The sequence below is a fragment of the Schistocerca nitens genome, chromosome 8 (assembly GCF_023898315.1).
Source record: "Schistocerca nitens isolate TAMUIC-IGC-003100 chromosome 8, iqSchNite1.1, whole genome shotgun sequence".
NCBI lineage: Eukaryota > Metazoa > Arthropoda > Insecta > Orthoptera > Acrididae > Schistocerca > Schistocerca nitens.
Genome location: NC_064621.1, coordinates 114119514 through 114140678, shown reverse-complemented (window position 1 = coordinate 114140678; position 21165 = coordinate 114119514). Strand labels below are relative to the sequence as shown.

The window sequence follows — 21165 nt, the reverse complement described above, 5'->3', positions numbered from 1 at the left end:
GAATCCCCAGGAAATGGTCAACAAAGGAAGGATCCCACAAAACACTCTTTCGAACAACACTTGAATATTGCTCGTCGGCGTGCGATTCATATCAGAAAGAACTGACAAAAGAAATGGAGAAGCACCAAAGATGTGCACCGCGTTTCCTTACTGGTTCATTTAGTAAGCGTCTCAGATGATCAACTAACTCAGGTGGCAGACTCTAGAAGAGAGAAATTCTGAATCACGTTGTGGTATATTGTTTAAGTGCTGAAAGCGTGTATTTGTAGGAGAGTTGACATGTATATTCCTTCCTCCTACTTGTGTGTTACGAAAAGACCATGAAGATGAAATTAGAAAGATTTGAGTTCGAACGGAGGTTTTCCAGCAGTCGTTCTTTCCGTAAACTATTCGCCTCTAGAATAGGGCCGCGCGGGATTAGCCGAGCTGCCTAGGGCGCTGCAGTCATAGGCTCTGCGGCTGGTCCCGGCGGAGGTTGGAGTCCTCCCTCGGGCATGGGTGTGTGTTTGTCCTTAGGATAAATTAGGTTAAGTAGTGTGTAAGCTTAGGGATTAATGACCTTAGCAGTTAAGTACCTTAAGATTTCACACACATTTGAACATTTTGACTAGAACAGGAAGTGAGGAAGTGACAATTGGTCAAGTTAACCGGGCCACACACGGCAAGGAGACATGAGGAGTCTATATGCAGATGTAGATATAGACGTAGATCTCACAGGTTGAGCTTCACTTGTCGTCTCGCATAGTTCGATTACTGTACCACATTTAGTGTAAGCTGCGACGTAACTCCAAAATAAAAATTTCAACAACTAAATGGTCTGTATTATTGTTCTTATTGTTCTATCAATGTACAAAACTTGTATTAGCTACAGTAATAATATTTGTTAAGCGTTATGACGTTATTTCTACATGCAAAATATCTGTCAGAAATAGGTATTGTATGTAACTTATAATATTTCTCCATCTGCCTTATTTCCAAAAATGTGTATAAACATACACACAGCGGTTACATTAATGTTAATTCTACAGCTAAATTGTCTGCGTTGTTGTTTTGTGCAACATAAGTACGTTAGATAAAACGTTTGAGCAACTGGAAGAATGCAGTTATTGCGTAACTTACACTAGACGCTTAAAATTTTACTGTGGACCCTCAAAATTAAGTGCCAAAATGGTATTTACGTGTCCAGAGTGTCTGTCTTATGCAACAATAAAAGCTATGTTAGCTAAAGCAATGCAACGCGTGCAGTGGTCTTTAGCAGCTTACTTATTGTGGCAGGTTCTACGCGCCATCTAATGTCAATGATGCAAAGGCTGACATAACGACGTGAGGCTGTCCTCTCCGTGCAGTTATTCTTGATTTATGGCTCGAATGTACAGGGCGTTGGGGTATGTGTTGTGGAGGAGTCATTTACACTTACATCACTTGAGTTTACACTATTCGCTTGCTTATTCACCTGAGAGGAACTTAACGGCTTAATGTAACCATAGTGAGCGAGACAGCGCAGGGTCAGCACACTGGACTCGCATTTGGGAGGACGACAGTTCAAGTTCCAGACCTGCCATGAAGATTTTAGTTTCCGTGCTTTCCTTAAATCCCCCCAGGAAAACGTCATGAAGTTCCTTTGTATAGCGTACAGCTCGTTTCTTTCCTCATCCTTTCCTACCAAGAGAATCGTGCTTCATCTCTAAATGACGTCGTAGTCGCTGGGACGCTAAAGTCCAAATGTGCCTTCCTTCCTTAATGTAACGCTGACACTCTGCATTGTCCTGTGGGACTGATTCACCAGCGTGTTTGCAGCTCTAGCTGTTCTTACAACTGTGTAATTTGTGTCTCTGTAAGCATTTTGTATGTCATTGACTATCGGATCATACGGTATCTTTAGTCTAACTGTTCGTTTCCATCTTGCTGACGTTGCACTCTGTTTCCATGCAGGTGTATTTACAGCTTAATGTAAATCTGCAACTGTTGTATAGCTCTACGTGTTGGGATGTTTGTCCATCTCTGATAGTTTATTCCTCCTATATACATGTTTCTGTTTGTGTGTGTGCTATGATGCACTTCTTCTAAATTTGTACGTAGTTTCTCTTCCTCTAGTTTTTCAGTCAGTGTCAGTAGACTTGTTTGAAAAGTAGCTCACTGAAAAAATTCACGTTTCAGTTGTTTTGCGGCTTTATAAGTAACTGAATCTCCCATGGTGTTATCCATGCATCCTATAGTGTCTAAGTAGCTATTCTGGACCAGTGGCGTGAGAATGTCTGTGTTATGTCGGTTCTCGATACGTAGACTCACTTCTCTCCACCATAAGACGACTCTGTGCCCGTCACGCGTCCCTGTTGAAGGTGACTCGTAGTTGTTGCTATTGTTTCCTGTCTGCACGTGTGTCCCATTTAAGTGTTGTATATATAGGATGGTCTAGATTGCCACCTTCTCATGTTATTATAATATTTATCCACTTCTTAATTTAGTCGACTTGAACCCTTTCCAACAGCCTATTTAAAATTGTTAGAACTTCAAGAAACCTGGTCCACCACGTTTGTTACCGTCTGGTCTATTTTTGTTTCAGAAATTCAGTCAACATTCACTTTCTTATTTTTTGCGGGCTCGTTTTCTGTGTCAATGGCCTGTATCCTCTTCATAAACTATGTCAGTGTCATTGCAGGGTTCAGTGAAAGGACGTAGATAAGAGTACTTTTAATGCTTCTTCACTGCAATATGACCCATCATATTTGATAACCAATAAGTAATAAAGACATGGTCTATTTGAAATAGCTGTCTTGCTACACGTGGGCTGACGTCAGTCACAGGGTTGATCTTTCATCGACAATTTGGTACCATTTTGAAACAGAGTTCCACCTCTGGTTCAAACTCTGCTAGGTTAAACTGGTTGCACACTTTTAGGGCATACAGTTCTCTTAGGAAGTGCTGTTTTGATAAAGTTGCTGAGATCTGATTGATTAGTATCAACAGTTGTCTTTCTTGGGTTCCTGACAAGCTATTTCACTATTTTTTTTTCTGTTTCTTGCTTGACTTTGAGACAGTTTTCTTGGGTCTCGGCTTCAGCCGTTACTAACATTTTCTTAATGCTTTAACTTTGAGTTTGTTTTCCCTGAGATGAATATTCTTCATCTGAGTTTGCCTCACTGTCTTTTTGACATTTTATATAGTGGACTTCATGAACAAGTGCTCCCTGCTTTTCTGTCGTCTTCTGGATCTTTGAGTTCAGTATGGACACCCCGTTTCCAGTACATCGTCACTGTCCGCTGTTGCTTCTACAGTCGCACATGATAGGGGCGGAATTTGGTTTCCGTCCTGTCATAGCATCGTGTTCTCTACTTTCTGCTTTCACAGTTCGAATTCCAATTGCTGAATTCTAATTTTTGCGTTCGGAACAAATTTATGACTTCCTCTAGTAGTCCGCTTTTCTCCTCTTTCAGAACACGAGACTGGCTGAGTGCTTCTTGAGACACTACGCTTTTTTGCGCAATTCATGCGTTCACTACACCTAATCAATTCTAAGTGAATGTTTTCTTTACTTAAACTGTAATTTTCCTACTTTAAGTTTGCTGTCTTTCACGCTACGCTCTAAGTTTTATTCCTGATAATTTCACTACGGTGCAAAAACTTCAACTCAGCGGAGTTTTAACTAAGAATAGGTCCCACTGATGAAATCTTTTCGATGGGTGGTGAAAGGGATGGTGTGCCCGTCGATCGCATGATTGTTCTACATAACATTGGAAATTACTTGATTCTCGGAACACATTCGATGCCAATAAAGATATCTGAACACCTAAGGTGTGTGATTTATTAAATAATACTCACTGTGTGTACTTATATACTGACGTAACTACAGTTCAAACGTTAATTTCGCTGTTTCTCAAGTTTCATAAGAAGTGACTTGTCTGTCTTTTTTTTTTTCCTGGCGCTAATTTGTAGTGAACCTGCTTTCAGTTATTGTTGTTAATGCTGTGCATCAGTTCAAGACACGAAAGAAGTAGTGTTCGAAGTGGCATTCCCGTGTAATCCTGGTTCGAAGAAATTGCGAGGGAGTATATAAACAGCTTACATATATTTTTAAGGCTTTTTTCTTTCTTTCGTTGTAGCTACAGAAATGCGTGTTTTTTTTCACCAACTGCACTTCACGTTATTGAGGTAAAGTATCATCAGTAACCTGTTTTTACATTTTGATTGGATTTTAGATCGAAAAACAGTTGATAAAGAATATGTTGATTTGTACTTACAGCGATTTTCGCTCGATTTCTCGCTTACATCAGGAAATGTCATCTGCTAGCTCATCGTTGTTTTTCTGCATTAGACACTGATAATTTTGGTCTAATTTTTATTTGTTCTGCAGCACTATGCATTACTTACGTCTTTAACAACAAACATTTATGCACACCACTGTATTCTGTTTGTTTTTGTACTTCTAAGTATGTGTTGTGGTTTGTGTTTTGTAGTGTTACCAACACAACTTTTCCACTACTTTTTCTTTGATCTACCACCTTTTTTTTCTTACGTTATTTTATGAGTGTAATTGTGTTTAATTATGTTTCTGCGTATCTGATTACTGTGTAAGAGTACGGAAGGAATACTACAAATCAACATATTCTTAACGAACTGTTGTTCGATCTAAAATCAAACCATAATGTAACAACTTAATTAAAGACTACTGATGATGCTTCACCTCAATAAAGTGAATTGAATCTGCTAAAAAAAAAATCACGCATTTTTGTAGTTGCAACGACAGAACAAAAATGCCCTCAGAAACTGTAATGCAACTAAGGACACTATGGCCGCACAAATGAACAATTTAGGACATACGTATTATTTCGTCTTCGCAGAATGGAATGAGTTTCGTAAGGAATGCGCGTGCGAAACAATTTTTGTGCTTCTCGTTTCTGTTGTGGTATCCGTGCATGCTGGGGCATATGATGACTCGGCCTGCAGCTGGCGTGTGGAGCCACTCGTGCGAGGGATAGTAACAGCGGCCTGAACGCAGTCGGTGTGCTCCGCATGTTGGCTTTTCTTCAGGGCTCCTTAGCTCAGTCGGTAAAACCAGAACCCTTAAAGGTCGGTCAGCCTGCCTTTTCCTCACGAGAGTGTAGAGGTACCAAACTGAAATTTATGACAAATGCTAAGGTCTATGGATCGTTAGCGGTGTAAAAACAGTTAACCCTTAAAGCAAATGCTTTAAAAAGGTAGAGCTACTTATGTCACATATTTTGATACCCTCAGACTCGCTCATCAAAATGTATGAATGGACTCTGTGTATGAAGTTTGTATGGAGCCCACAGAGAGCGAGCTCTAGCCACAGTAGTTTGTTTTCGATTCATTGTTATTTTAGTTCCCCAGCAAGGGGCCGGCTGGTAGCTGATAAAGCCGGTCTTCAGCCAAAGGTTACACAACGTGGAAAGAGATTTTAAAATACATAAAAACGGAAGACAATAATAAATGATGATATTTTCAATACATTGGCGGACAATACTTATGATTTTTACTTAAAAACAAATGATAGTAAGTGAAGGCTTTTTTTACTAAAACAGGTTGATGCATAATATTGATCAATTTTTTAAACTTTATATATGATTTTATACTGAGCAAGTAGTAAAGGAAACAAAAGAAAAATTCGGAGTAGGAATTAAAATCCATGGAGAAGAAATAAAAACTTTGAGGTTCGCCGATGACATTGTAATTCGGTCAGAGACAGCAAAGGACCTGTATGGACAGCTGACGGAATGGAGAGTGTCTTGAAAGGAGGATATAAGATGAACATCAACAAAAGCCAAACGATGATAATAGAATGTAGTCGAATTAAATCGGGCGATGCTGTGGGAATTAGATAAGGAAATGAGACGCTTAAAGTAGTAAATGAGTTTTGCTATTTGGGGAGCAAAATACCTAATGATGGTCGAAGTAGAGAGGATATAAAATGTAGACTGGCAATGGCAAGGAAATCGTTTCTGAAGAAGAGAAATTTGTTAACATCGAATATAGATTTGTCAGGAAGTCGTTTCTGAAAGTATTTGTATGGAGTGTAGCCATGTGTGCAAGGGAAACGTGGTCGATAAATAGTTGAGACAAGAAGAGAATAGAAGCTTTCGAAATGTGGTGCTACAGAAGAATGCTGAAGATTAGGTAGGTAGATCACGTAACTAATGAGGAGGTATTGAATAGAATTGGAGAGAAACATTTGTAGCACAACTTGACTAGAAGAAGATATGGCTTGGTAGGGCATATTCTGAGGGCATCAAGGGATCACCAATTTAGAATTGGAGGGCAGCGTGGAGGCTAAAAATCGTAGAGGGAGACCAAGAGATGAATACACTAAACAGATTCAGAAGGATGTAGGTTGCAGTAGGTACTGGGAGATGAAAAAGCTTGCACAGGATAGAGCAGCATGGAGAGCTGCATCAAACCAGTCTCTGGACTGAAGACCACAACAACAATAACAATATGAGAGTTGAAACCTAATACTTATGACAACATCAGTGTCTACAACGCATGAAAATGGTCACGATGGAGGAATGACGTGGCTTCTTTTCTTGTAGTGTATTCTGGATACACACTGAAAAGGATTCACCTGTTGCAAGTACACAGAAATTTGCCGCTTAAAATAAACGACTGTGGTTGCTCTATTTGATAGGGATCCATTTTTTGCGAAGTCTACGCAGATAAACATCTTTATGTTTTTCCTTTCCTTCAGTTTGGCCCTCCTTTTGAAATTTTAAAATCTTTTAGCCTTTGGCTTAGAATGTTCGTTGTCGTTAAGTCATCAATCTGCATCTTATCTGGCTCCACTATTAAAGTTTTTGTTTTTTCTGCGAATGCATCGCACTCCGTGTCTACATAAGGGTGCACAAAGGAAATACTAGTGATCGCTGACTTATTTGCTTCTATTCCCTAAAAATTTAACTTGCCTGGTTTCTTAAAGCAAAACTTCGAAAGCTAAAATCTCTGGACAAGATTAGTCTTTTCCAGTTTTGACTCTTAACGGATCGGTACGATTAGTCTGAATCATGCTTAGCACTAACTCAATTTTGAAAAAAAGTTACTTATCTATGTTTTCCCCTCATACTTTGCATGTATACTGAAGAGAACTAATGTTTTCCTTATTTAATTTGCTTTCTTATAAACCGTCACAGTACATGAGTGGTGTGCCATCACCTGACGAAAACACAGTTTTCCATTTATATACTTACAAGTGGTGGACAAAAACACGAAAACAGGGTGACAAATACAAGCTTGATCGTAAATGCAGATGTTTGCCAAGCTTGCAGATTGCGCAGTTTGACGGAGAGCAGCAGCTGTAATATGTCCTCAAGTGGAAGTCGTGGTCAGCACACTGTTCCGTGTGGTTGTAAGCGCGTTATTTGGGAGCTCAGTGTATTGGAACGTGCGCAGACAGTTGGTGTTCGAATGGTGGCTGCCCCCGCAACCAGGATTACAACGGCCACGGAAGTGTGTGTTCAGTGATCCTGACGGACGGTCATTGAACATTGTGTGACGAGAAATAAGAGGACGACAGCTCCAAAATCATTGCAGAACAGAATGTTGCACTAGTGATCGGTGACAGCACCGAAACAACACCGAGGGACTTCCAGGAACAGGCAACTGCAGGCTGAACTAGGATTCCATACATATCTACCTACATACATTAACACTTGTTCCGTAGATCATGAATACATTTCGTAGTGATGTGGAACGTGACACTTTAGCATAAGCCTTCTTTACACAAAATAATTAAATTTTGTTAACTTATCTTATATATTTATTCATATTTTTACGGTTACTACTAGTACACCAGTGGCAAGAAGAGTCAATACCGTCAGTGCGCGATTGCAATGGAAATGTTACGGATGATGGTACCACTAAAGCGGAGTTACTAAATACAGTTTTCCGTAATTCCTTCACGGAAGAAGCCGAAGTAAATAGTCCTGAAATCGAAACCAGAACAGCTGTTAGCATGAGTGACATAAAAGTAGATATCTTAGGTGCTGCAAAACAACTCAAATCACTTAAGAAAGGCAAGACTTCCGGTCCATATGGTATACCAAACAGGTTCCTTTCAGAGTATGCAGACACAATAGCGCCTTTCTTAGCAATCATATACAACCGCTCACTTGACGAAAGGTCTGTTCTTAAAGACTGGAAAGTAGCACACGTCACTCCAATATTCAAGAAAGAAAGTAGGAGTAATCTATTGAATTACAGACCCATACCACTGACCTCAATTTGCAGTAGGATTTTGGAGCATTTACTTTGCTCAAACATTATGAATCACCTTGAAGAAAATGACATATTGATACATAACCAACACGGATTCAGAAAATATCGTTCTTGTGCAACGCAACTAGCTCTTTATTCCCATGAAGTAATTAGTGCTGTCGACAAGGGATCTCAGATCGATTCCATAATCCTAGATTTCCAGAAGGCTTTTGATACCGTTCCTCACAAGAGACTATTAATCACATTGCGAGCATATAAAGTATCGTCTCAGTTGTGTGACTGGATTCGTGATTTCCTCTCAGAGAGGTCACAGTTCGTTGTGATAGACGGTAAATCATCGAGCAGAACAGAGGTGATATCTGGCGTTCCGCAAGGTACTGTCATAGGCCCTCTGCTGTTCCTGATTTACATAAATGATCTAGGTGATAATCCGAGCAGCTCCCTTAGATTGTTTGCAGATGACGCTGTAATTTACTGTCTAGTAAAATCATCAGACGATCAATTCCAATCATAAAATGATCTAGAGACAATTTCTGTATGGTGCGAAAAGTGGAAATTAGCACTGAACAAAGAAAAGTGCGAGGTCATCCACATGGGTACTAAAAGAAATCTGATAAATTTTGGGTATACGATAAATCGCACAAATCTAAGGGCTGGAAATTCTACTAAATACCTAGGAATTACAATTACGAGCAACTTAAATTGGAAAGACCACATAGATGATATTGAGAGGAAGGCGAAACAAAGTCTGCGCTTTGTTGGCAGAACACTTAGAAGATGCGACAAACCCACTAAACAGACAGCCTACGTTACACTTGACCGTCCTCTTCTGGAACATTGCTGCGCAGTATGGGATTCTTACCAGGTAGGATTGACGGAGGACATAAAAAAAGAGCAAAGAAGGACAGCTCGTTTCGTGTTATTGAGCAATAGGGGTGAGAGCGTCACTGATATGATAAGCGAGTTGGAGTGGCAGTCACTGAAACAAAGGCGGGTTTCTTTGCAGCGACATATATTTACGAAGTTTCAATCGCCAACTTTCTTTTCCGAATGCAAAAATATCTTGTTGACACTCACCTACTTAGGAAGAAATGATCGTCATAATAAAATAAGAGAAATCAGAGCTCTAACGGAAAGATTTAGGTGTTCCTTTTTCCCACGCGCCATTCGAGAGTGGAATGGTAGACAAGTAGTATGAAAATGGTTCGATGAACCCTCTGCCAGGCACTTAAGTGTGAATTGCAGAGTAACCATGTAGATGTAGATGTAGATATCTAAAAATTCATCTATTGAGTAGAAGGTGTTGTCATTCAAAAATTCTTCTAATCTGTTTTTGAATATTGGTCGGCTATCTGTCGGACTCTTAGTGCTATTTGGAAAATGAGCAAAGATTTCTGTGGCAGCACAATTCAACCCTTTCTCTGTCAACTTCACATTTAACCCAGAATATTGGAGGTTACTCTTTCTTCTAGTGTAGTAGCTATGTACTTCACTGTTATTTTTGAATTCTGATGGGTTATAAATAACAAATTTCGTAAGTGAATACATGTAATGCGAAGGTAATGTGAATATATTGAGTTCCTTAAATAACTGTCTCCAAGGTGACCTTGGGTCGGCTCCAGCTATTATTCTGATTACACGCTTTCGTGGAATGAACACTTTTTCTCTTAATCATCATATGATGCCATATGAAAGCATTAAATGAAAATAGATATAGTAGACTAATTTGCTGATATGTTCAAAACCACTTATCAGTGATGTGAATGCCCGTAACAGGAAAACGTGGTGTAGAAGCCATAAAACCTGGAATATGGAACAACAGGAGAAAGTCATTTGGTGGATGAGTCTTGTTTTACACTGTTGCCAGCTTCTGGTCGAATTTACATCCCAAGAGTGAAACATGGTGGGGTTTATGCAATGATTTTCGAATCTGCATTATGGTACTGCTTGGGACCCATGGTTGCTCTCCGAAGTCGCATTACTGCCAAAGTTTATGCGACCATTTGGCTAATTAGATGCACGCCGTGGTACAATGTTTGTTCCTCAACGGTGATACTGTGTTCAATGGGGAAGGAGCTGCTGTTCAAACAGCTCGCATAGTCGAGAACCGGTTTTGCGAACACGTGGATGAATTGTTGCCTACCTCGGCCACGATACTCACCGGATCCCAATCTTTTAACCTATTGTGTCTACTTCGAGTGAACGCCTTGTGTTTGTTATCGACCGTCTTCATGGTTATCTGGACTGTTTTGCGCGAAATATTGTAAAAGATTCCCTGTATTTATCCATTCCGAGACGATTGGAAGCCGATTAGAATGTCAGCGGTTTTCCTACACCCTATCAGGTCTGGTAATATGTTGGGATTTGATGGTTCTATTATTTTTTTGTCCACCCCCTGTATAAAGGCTATTACGGGAGCAGTCGAATTTTGCGACGTCCTATTATGAAGACTCGAATCAGAAGGAAAACGACTTCAGAAAACGAGAAGATCTCACTTCCGTTAATCAACCACCAGTCGATGGACTTGCACCAGAGGTTTAATGTATCTTCACAGCGATAAATTATCTGTATTCGATTCATTAGTTGAGTCAATATTACGTTAATTTACATTTCAAATAATGATGGATGCTATTTCACGTCCTGCTGCATATTAGGCAGTCGGCAACTGCTCGAAGTGTGCGTAATTGTAGTTCCTTCACCTACGGCTAGAAGCGAACGCCACTCCGCGTACTAGGTGCTCGTTTTCCGGGACAGGCAGCCAACTCCCAAATGTCAACGCGCATGTGTGCTGCCAGTTCCATTTGTCTCCGCCAGATGACAGCCACAGCGGCTGCTTTGTGCTGCCGCCACAAGCCGATCGAGGAACTACCACAGCCGCGTAACAGCAGCCGACGCTGACGCCACCGTTCTACTTTTAAAACTTCGTACATTCTTCCGACATGCTGAAGATTCAGTAGCACACAATTAATTTTAGTTTGTAAGTCTTTCTCCCTCTGTAAGTTTGCTTTAAGAGTAATCGTCTTTCATCTAAAAATTTGGTCTCCAAGTTGTTATCTTTATTTACGTGCCATATAAACCTTACAACATCCGTTTTATGCGTTACATTTCGCGAAAATATTTTGCTCTGGAAATAAACAGAACCTACACCGCTTTTTCCATTACCATGAATGCTGTTTTACTCTGCTTGATATTTTAAAAACTGCGAGACGCGCCACACATACGAGACAGTAGCGTATTATTTGTTGACATACTTTTGCCTGCACACAATGTTACGAGCTTTCAAGCCCTCCGATGTTACAAACATGCAGTGTTAGTTCATAAAGTCTCCTAGGAATTATTAGTGTTATTTATGTACCGCAGCATGTAAACTTACTTGAACGGCTCCACATACAGCACTGCAGCAAGTTCTGTGACAGTCACCAGAAAAACACTTCAAGCTCGAAACTTTGCACGCAGAATTGGCATTTATTAGTAGATCATTGTGTTAACTCACTCCTGTGGCTATTAATCACGCACGTGACGGGTTTTTACCGCGAAGATCTGCAATTAATTCGCTGTACTACGAGAGAGCACTCACTGCACGTCTGCACGGTTCCGCTGGAAGAGCGGGACCTTGACTGTACGGTGGATCAACGTGAAAAGCGTTACATGGTAGACGGAACCACGTTTTTTGTTAGTCCAGGTCGAAGGTCGTTTGCGGATACGACGTCATCCAGTAGAACGCCTGTTAGAAACATGCACCGAGCCACAAATGTTAAGACGGTGGACACAGTATTATGATGCTGGAGAGCTTCACCTGGACTTACGAGGGGTTATGGTAGTAACCTAAGGTGCTGTGACTGTTCATACGGTCTTGCACAAAATAGCTAACTGACGTTAGGAATGGCTGCTGCAAAAACCCACTTGTCTCTGACTGTCTCAGTAATAAACGAACTGAAATCGGGGTGATGTACGGAGACGAACATCTCGTGGTCTGTACTAGCATTCGGTGCATCCTGAGTAATGTGACTGGAATGGGCGTCTGGTGGTCATGTCAGGAGCAGCTGTTCTAATGAATTCTGCGACTAAAGTCTCACAATGTTAACTTCTGGAATGCAAAAATACATTCCCCCACATACTTTCAGTAACCACGCATGATGAGAACAATTACGAAAGAAATGTTTCCAGGCCGAAATTAAAAGGTGGGTCTGTCATTGCAGCAAACGATGCAGCTGAGTCGTTTCATTTTTGGGAGCTCAAACCAGCATGCTAAGGTAAGAAAGAGTCATAGATTTCTGGTAACGAGTAGTCTAAAATACTATCGAGACCTAAATACTTATTTGTTACATTAAAAATCAATACACTTTTACAAGAAGAAAAATTGAAACAGCTCACCAAAATCCTTGATGAATAGAACTCATTAATTTTACATCTACAAGAAACAAGATTCAAAGAGGTAAACTTTATGAAACTCGAGAATTGTAGGATTTATAAATGCTAAGTGGAAAACTTATAACGAAAGGCGACAGCTTTCGGTATGAACAACAGAATTATTCATACTGTGAAGAAATTTGCATCTACGAAAGGATTTCCGCTGCTAATGGTGAGGCGTGGGAATCAAACACACACATTAATTGTTGCTCGTACAGAAAGAAAGTAAAAGATTTCTGGGAACTACTAGAATCGGGAGTGCCACAATATTTCAGATCATAATACTAAAACTGTAGGGGAAGACTTAGGTACACAAATTTGCGAAGAGAAATATTTTAACCAAATTACTGTGTACTTTTCAGCACACAAACGAACAAATGGAAGTCGCATAGTATATACAGAACTGTGCCTACCCTGCTAAAAGAAACTGATGTCTACAAATTACAAGTGGTTGCCCCGGAAACAGAAATCCATGAAATTGCCAAACTGGGGTATTCCAAATAGCCCATGTGGCGATATCAACGTAAAATCAGAAAATCATTATGAATATGAAGGATAAAATAGCGATAAATATCGAAACAGACCACAATTTGACATGTGTCAAGCTAAAGTTCATGTCTCCAAATCGGTTAAACATTATAAAAAAAGGATAGAAAGATTCTATTTAGAAAATATAACAACCAATAAAGAACTTCACGTGCAACTCTGACACATAGTTGCCCGAACGTGGGAAGAAACGGAGATCAGAACGTTTACATTTGTTGAAGAAACAGCTGTGACAAGGAGAAGCGCGGATGGCGGGAATCTCAGACAAAATGGAAGAAGGCATGACAAGAGTGGTATCGAACAAGAAAGAAAACTCGTTTTCACAATTCAGGATGTTCGCCGACAAACAGCAAAGATGTAATATAAATCAATTATGTCAAAAAGAAAAATATTTTCAGAAAATGAATTTTATCCATAGTGGATGCTCTTGAACTTCGTGACTGTTCCTTTATAGGGTATAAAAAAATTTCCGCTATCAGACACAATAAAAGGTTATTTATTTGCCATACGACCGGTTTCGGGCTTGCGCCCATCTTCAGGTGTTTATACATTCATGTACATGTTCATTTGCTTTAGGTCACTGCATAAATACAAAAAAATTATTTGCTGGTGACTAAACAGATTAAAGTGGGACAATTGTAAGTGGTAAGGCAGCATTTGTCGGAAATATACCTGTACATACATAAAGATCTGTACTTACATAACGATGCTTCATTTTTATGTAAGTACAGATATATATTTTCGACAAACGCTGCTTTGCCACTTACAGTTGTACCACTTGTATCTGTTTAGTCACTAGCAAATAATGTTTTTGTATTTATACAGTGATCTACAGCATATAAACATGTACATAAATGTATAAACACCTGAAGATGGGCGCAAGCTCGAAACTGGTCATGTGACAAATAAATAAGTTTGTACTGTGACTGGTAGCGGAAATTTTTCTACCCCCTATTTTCAAAAAAAAAAAATTACTTTTCCATAGAGTGTACAAATAGGTATTACCTCTGCAGGTATGACCCCTCAAATATTTTTTTTTTCGAAAAGAAAACTGAAAACTAGCATTATCCAAAAAATAAGTAAATTATTAGCTAAATATTTCGAGACGTACTAAACTGAGACGAACCAAAAGAGAGACTTCACATCTCAACTGCTGAACTTTCCAGAACGAAAGACACTAGACAAGAAGGAACTTACAGGAATCATTCAAGATACGGAAAACAACAAAACAGCAAGTGAAGATGGAACTGTTGCACTATTATGGAAACTGGGTCACGGAAATCTATTGTAAACGAAGAATGCGGAATATATGGCTTAGAGAAGAATTAACAGATGATTGAAAGAGCACATTAATTCAAACTTTACATACTTATAAAAGAAAGGACATAAATCTGATGCCAACAACTATAGATAAATATCATTGTTACCAGTCAGTAGGCTAGAGAAGCAGGTAGACGAAAAGATCAGGGAGTATCAACGTGTATTTCGCATGGGAAGGTCATATGTGGAGAAGATCCTATGTCGTAAGCTTATAATACAAGAGAGAGTAACAGATGCATGCTCTACGTGGCAGGATTTGTGGGCTTTTAAAAGACACACAATTCAGTTGACACATTATCTCTGTTTGAAATACTGGAAGAGTTTTCTGTGGATGGTAAACCAACAAATACAATTCAGCAAACACGAGTTCTAAATTTATTTTTAGGAGAGATGTGTAAAACCTTTGAGGTGCGAATAAATGCTAGACAAGGACACTGTCTATCCCCTATTTTACTCTACTGTGTCCTTGAATATTGGATTTCCATAGAGATAATAAGATTTGAGAAATCTGAAAAGTGATTATTTAACTTTTACTGATAGTGTCGCATATGATTAGGAGATATAGCAATTAAGACAAGTCAACATTTAGAAAAGAACTGCAGAAAATAAAGAAAATCTTAATATATCTTCCGAGAAAACGGAATATATGAGAAATATAAAAGATGCTCCACATTTCATGAACACACATGCGGAAAGATTAAAGAGGGTCAATAAATTTCTGTGTCTCTGAGGTACTGTAAGACGGCGAAATATCGGACACAGGAGTAATTTCGGACGGGAACAGCGTATTTCTGTTCTTACGTTAATATCACTGAATGCAAGCTTCTATCATGCGCGCATTTTGCCGTTTGCATATTACGTATTGTCTAGCATATGCGAACACACACTGTTGCGGTTGGAAGTTGAAACAGTGATGTGTAGCAGATTACAGTGCAGTGCACAATAATTGCTAGTTATTTTTCTGCGAATATTTTCGTCATTGTATAGTACAAGAATAGAAAAAATTAGTAAGCTTAATTTGCTTATAGTTTACTTACATAAATGTTAAGAAGGAAGTGTGAATACGGTTTGTCTCCACATCTCACATTCGCTAATGTCTAGTGAACTATTTACGGATAACTACACACGATGGATTAATATCGGACAATGCCGTGTACTTACAAAAGGGGGCTTGGTGCTCTTCCTAGGCCCAATTATGATCCTGAAATACCTTGAAAAGGCGGTTGCTGCTGTAAGATCAGGAAAACTCTTGTACAGAAAGTCGTCAAGCAAATTTAATGTACCACGTTCAGCATTAGAGGATAAAGTTAATAATACAAACACTCTAGTGCTTGGAAGGCCTACTGTCTTAAATACCATTGAAGAGACCACAGTTCGTATTTTAAGAGTTGCACGTTGGAGTTTTCATTTTACCTCTAATGATGTTAGGTACATAGTGAAAGGGTATCTTGATAAATATGGACGAAGGGAAAAACGCCTTCCTTGTAACGTGTCAGGGGTTTAGTGGTCGCTTTCATTCATACAGCGTCACCCTGCCGCATTAAGCGTCCGCTCTTCTGAGAACATTAAAAGACAATGTGCTGAAGTGAGTTATGAGACAGTGAAATCATATTTCCAGAATGTTGTTGAAAAAACGGAACATATCGATCGCAAAAATGTAATCAATTATGACGGGACCAATCTGTGTGACGACCCTGGGAGGAATCGTGTGATGGTTAGATGGGGAACAAAACAGCCTGAAAAGATCTTAGAATCATCTAAGAATAGTATTTCAGTAATGACGGCTGCCACTGTGGACGGAAAACTGTTAGCTCCCCATGCGGTCTATAAATCGGAGCGTTTGCGGGACACCTAACAAGAAAGAGGTGCCAAAGGAACCCGCTACAACCGCAATAAAAGTGAATGGTTGGATCAGTCTACATTTGAAGACTGATGTATTACTATTGCACTGTCTTACCTGAAGTCAATGGAGCGGGAGAAAATTATGATAGCAGACAATCTTTCAAGTCACATTTCGCTGCGAGTAATTGATGAATGTGATAAGAATAAAATCTCTTTTATTTTAACAGTACCCATATTTTACAGCCATTAGATCAACGTTTCTTCAGACCTTTACAAGCTGCTGGGCGTCCAGTACTTGCGCAATGGAAGAAAAGCTCCCGTGCGCCAATATCGGAAGATGCTTTCCTCTCACTTTTGAAGGAAACACTTAAAAAAGTGTGAAAAACTGAAGAAGACAATATAAGAAGTGCATTCCCTGCAGTGGGATTAATGCCATTTGAAAGGGTCCTCAAAAAACTGTCTGATGGAGATAGTTCTCAAAACAATTCTTTAGAGTCCTGGTCTTCGAGTTTTGAAAATATGCTTCAGAACCTTCGCTACCGAATGAAAAATAACACAGTGTGTCCAACGAAAGCGAAAATTAGCTGTTGTGCCAGGAAAATCCATTTAAGGCATCGACGTGAGAAAGAGAGATAACGCTGATGCAGTGTCTGAATTGCTTGTGAATAATGACGCAGCACCCACTGATGACCAAAGCAGCAGAGCAGAGGAAGCGGTTCTGTATGTGGAGGCTTCCTTTCTTGTGAATTATTTACACGTGATACGGGGGTAACAGCGAAATGGGCAGTTTGTCGGAATTGAAACAGAAGTGGGAGAAAAGAAGTGGCAGTCAGATTGCCGAGTTTATATCGAGGCAGTGAATCTGTGTTTATTTTTCCTGCCATTCCAGACGATGATACTGTAGACAAAGGCGAAATAGTAAGAGTGTTGTTGACTCCAGGAGAGGAAAAGAGGAAGTTTTCTTTCGCTGAGAACGTATCGTAGATTATTGTTGATTTGTTGTATGAGTAGATTGTCTTTATTAATGAAATATTTTGTAAATATATCTGTGAAAGTTTTCTAAATGTGTGTCAAATGTTTGCTGAAGATATGTAGAATATCTTGTACCCATCTGTAAAAAATATTTAATACCTGTAAAAAAATTTACATCTGTAAAAAATATCTTAACAAAGGAAGTGTTCAGGCGTCTCGGAGTGAACCAAAGCTTTGTTGTTCGGACATGGAGGAGATACGGAGAGACAGGAACTGTCGATGACATGCCTCGCTCAGGCCGCCCAAGGGCTACTACTGCAGTGGATGACCGATACCTACGGATTATGACTCGGAGAAACACTGACAGCAACGCCACCATATTGAATAATGCATTTCGTGCAGCCATACGACGTGTAACTGCACATGCCAATCACCGCTGTTTGGTGTTCATTTCCTTGTAAGAGGCATTTTCTTCTGCTGATGCTCATTTTATAGGACAGATGCGAGCATCGTATAATTTCTGAACAGTAATGTGAGCAGTGGGTGCTATGCACCTCGAGAAAGCTATATTGTGCATGTCTGACAAAGGCAATACGTCTTTCTTTGGTGCAGAAGGAGGTAGTTTTATCATCTTAAAGTCTGCCACTGTGGTGAGTGGGATAGAAAATAGCAGGGTGGAAGTATGTCAGATGTCCGATATACATGTCCAGCATTAGAGTACTAAGAGCACTGCACTCCAAATGACTAATATTTCGGCAGCCACATGGCTTTATCATCGTAGGGTGTTGAAGTGCAGAACCGTGTCGCATTAGAAGAGCATGTGTTTATGTTCTATGATCATTTCTCTCATACTAATACCTTCCTGTACTGGCCCCAGCCACTAGAAAAATACTTCAGAATTAATAGCATAATTGATTCATGTACAACGCTTTAAACTCCATTCTTATGGAACTTCACCATGCGTAAACCACATGTTTCTTCTTAGCTGCCTGTTACCTCATCACAACACTTACAGATCTACTGTACACCGACAAGGGGTGCTAACTACCTCGACATGCTCGCATCTGGAGAGATACTATGCTCTTAAATGGGTGCCGTCAGTAAGACTGAAGTAGAACAGTCTTCACTGAACAGTTATGGACTCATCTCGCTCTGTTCCTTCATGAGCCGTGGACCGTAGTGGGTATAGTACCCTCATACTTCTAGTCAGCTGCAAATTAAATCGTGACTGTTGTAGGAAGTGTTGGTCAAAGACAATGTGGGGAGATTTTTCAATCTCCAGCTTCATCCTAAGAATGCGAGAATGCTCTGTGTCTCTCATCCACATAGGAATAGATGAGCAATCGTAAATGTAAAATACGCACTATGATCGAAGAACTAGAAATATGTAGATAACCAAATTGCATCGGTGTAGGATGCTGTCTTGTATACATTGATGAATATGTTTGAGAATTAACCATAAATGAACTGTCATCCAGCTACATTCGATATCTAGTTTATGGTACATGCAAAGTACTGGAATGGTGGATTAGCGATGATGCAGAAATTGGGAAGCATGCTGCCATATCATTGATTGCCATTGAAATTACAGAAAAATTGGTAAAACTGCTATAACTGATCACACTAGCAACTGTGTGACTTATTGAGGTACATTGTTCCATATGGACGATGTCTTTTCCCTCCATGCATCCACTAGTACGCTTTTATTACCACGTAATGTTTGAGTGACACCACTTGTTAGAAATGTAGAGAGTCTTGATTTGATTTTATCAAGGAAGCAAAAACAATATCACTGTTCAAGCCCGCTGCCGCCCGCACCTAAACAGAGTTTATTGTTTGGTATCGTTCCCTGTCTCTCTAGTAAAGCCAACCGATGCCCTTGAACAGTGCAAAGAGAGCCTTTACGAGTGCTTTGTTAGACACAATTTCTTCAGGTCTGATTGATCCGAATATTCTGTGTCTTTTAATCTGCAATTCCTCGCATTCTAAGATCAAATGCGATGCGGTTTCCTTGCCCATACCACACATCCTACATTTGGAGTCTTCTTCTATTATCCCCATAGTATGTAGGTGCTTTTTGAAGTTCCCAGGGCCTGTCAATAGTCTAATCATGAGTTTCATTTCTCCCCTGTTCAGGTTCAGGACTGAGTGACTTCTCTTAGAACATGACTTCGGCATCAGTACCTTGTTTTTGCTTTAGGACCTTAGCCCAATATTCTACTGTCTCCTTGTCCAGTATCCTATTTTTATTTTGATCATCGCCTTGGTGATTGTCAGGGCAGGTTCCGGTCAATAAATGGTATCATCACCCCTAAATGGCCAACATATCGGCTTGCTCATTACCACTAATCCCTGAGTGACCAGGGACCCACAATAGGTTTAGCGTATTGCTTTCCCCTATCTCTACAAAGACTTTGTGGCATTCTGCCGCGATCTATGATCTTGTTGCAGAGGCTGCCAGTGCTTTCAGGGCTACTAGGCTGTCTGGAAAAATGAAAATACTACGACCTCTATAGCACCTCCCCAAATTCTCCTCCACACACACACTGATAGCAGATATTTCTGCTTAAAACAGAGTGGCAATCTTCCCTAGAGAGACTGCACTCCGTGTACTCCAGTCTCAACAACTGGGTCCGTTTACGAACCGTCAGTGAACCAGGCTATATCCCCAGTACGGTGTGAAAATTTGTTCTCAGATAGCTCTCAACTTCCAATTACTACATTGAAAGACTTGTTGAAGCAGCTGGGAGTTACTCTATAGTCGGCCGGCATTTTCCCAATCATTCCTGTGCTTACCTCACTCAGTATTTTCGTGTGAGATCCTGGAAACCCCGTGAGTTCCAGATTTTGCCAGTCTTTAACCTGTGTGCTCCTGCTGCTGCCTCCATCTTTACCCACAGGTGTAATGGAGACGTGTCGACCATGGTTCCCATCTTAGCAGTGAGTGTACTGCTAATTCCGCCTGTAATGACTAAGCAGGCCAATATCTGCACCTCAACAAGCTCCTTAGCAGTTAGATGCTGTTCTACCGTTTTCCACCACACTGTAGCCCCATATCATAGTTCTTACTACCGTGGTGTACATCCAGTACATATTCTTTGGGCTTAAGACCCAGTTTTTACCACGAGCTCTCCTAGTACTCATTAGAGTACCTTTCGCCTTGCAACAAGTACTCCTTATATGAGGGGTCCACGATAGTTTCTCATCCAGAGTGAGCCCTAGATATTTCACTCTCCCCTTCACTGGTAGAGTTTCATTGAGTAGCTTGAGATTCCAGTATGTGTGTTGGATCTCCTTCCTTGTAAATGGTACTACAACAGTCTTCTTAGGACTGACCCCTAGATCCTGTTTCCTGCACAAATTCTGCACAATGTTCAATGCTCCTTGTGCCATAGCTCTGACTCTACTTCAAAATTTGCCATGTATTACAACGACAAGATCGTCTGCGTATCCCTGGCAAAAGCACTGTCTACTGTTGTTTTATACAATGAGTTCATTCATCACAATGTTCCACAGTAGAGGGGACAGGACCCCTCCTCGTGGACAGCCTCTGGCGGTGTTGATCACCATTTCTTCTTGCATCGTGGTGGCTTCTACCTTTCCACCACTAAGCATGGTTCTAATCCACCTGCAAATGGTGGTCTCCAAGCCATGCACCTCTGCTCGCTTAACCATGGATTCGAAGGTTGTGTTGTGAAAATCCCCTGCCATGTCCAAGAAGGTGCAGAGGTCTATTTCCTGAAAGTGTAGTGCTTTCTCCACCTTTCCAACGAGTTGGTGGAGTGCAGTTTCACACGATTTTCCTGGTTGGTATGGATGTTGGTTTCTGTGTAGAGGGACCCTAGTTAACCA

General features: G+C 40.2%; 1 protein-coding gene across 2 annotated transcripts in view; it reads right to left on the bottom strand.

Annotated features, from left to right (window-relative positions):
- Positions 1 to 21165, bottom strand: part of LOC126198989 (myogenesis-regulating glycosidase-like) — a 210321-nt gene that overhangs the window by 114969 nt on the left and 74187 nt on the right. The window contains exon 1 of one of the 2 annotated variants that reach the window (XM_049935657.1): positions 11597 to 11849. The exons of the other annotated variant lie outside the window; for it this stretch is intronic. Coding sequence (XP_049791614.1) covers positions 11597 to 11612 — 16 coding nt within the window. The 5' untranslated portion in view covers positions 11613 to 11849. Of the gene's footprint in view, positions 1 to 11596; positions 11850 to 21165 lie in introns of those variants that run through there. 2 annotated transcript variants of the gene reach the window in all.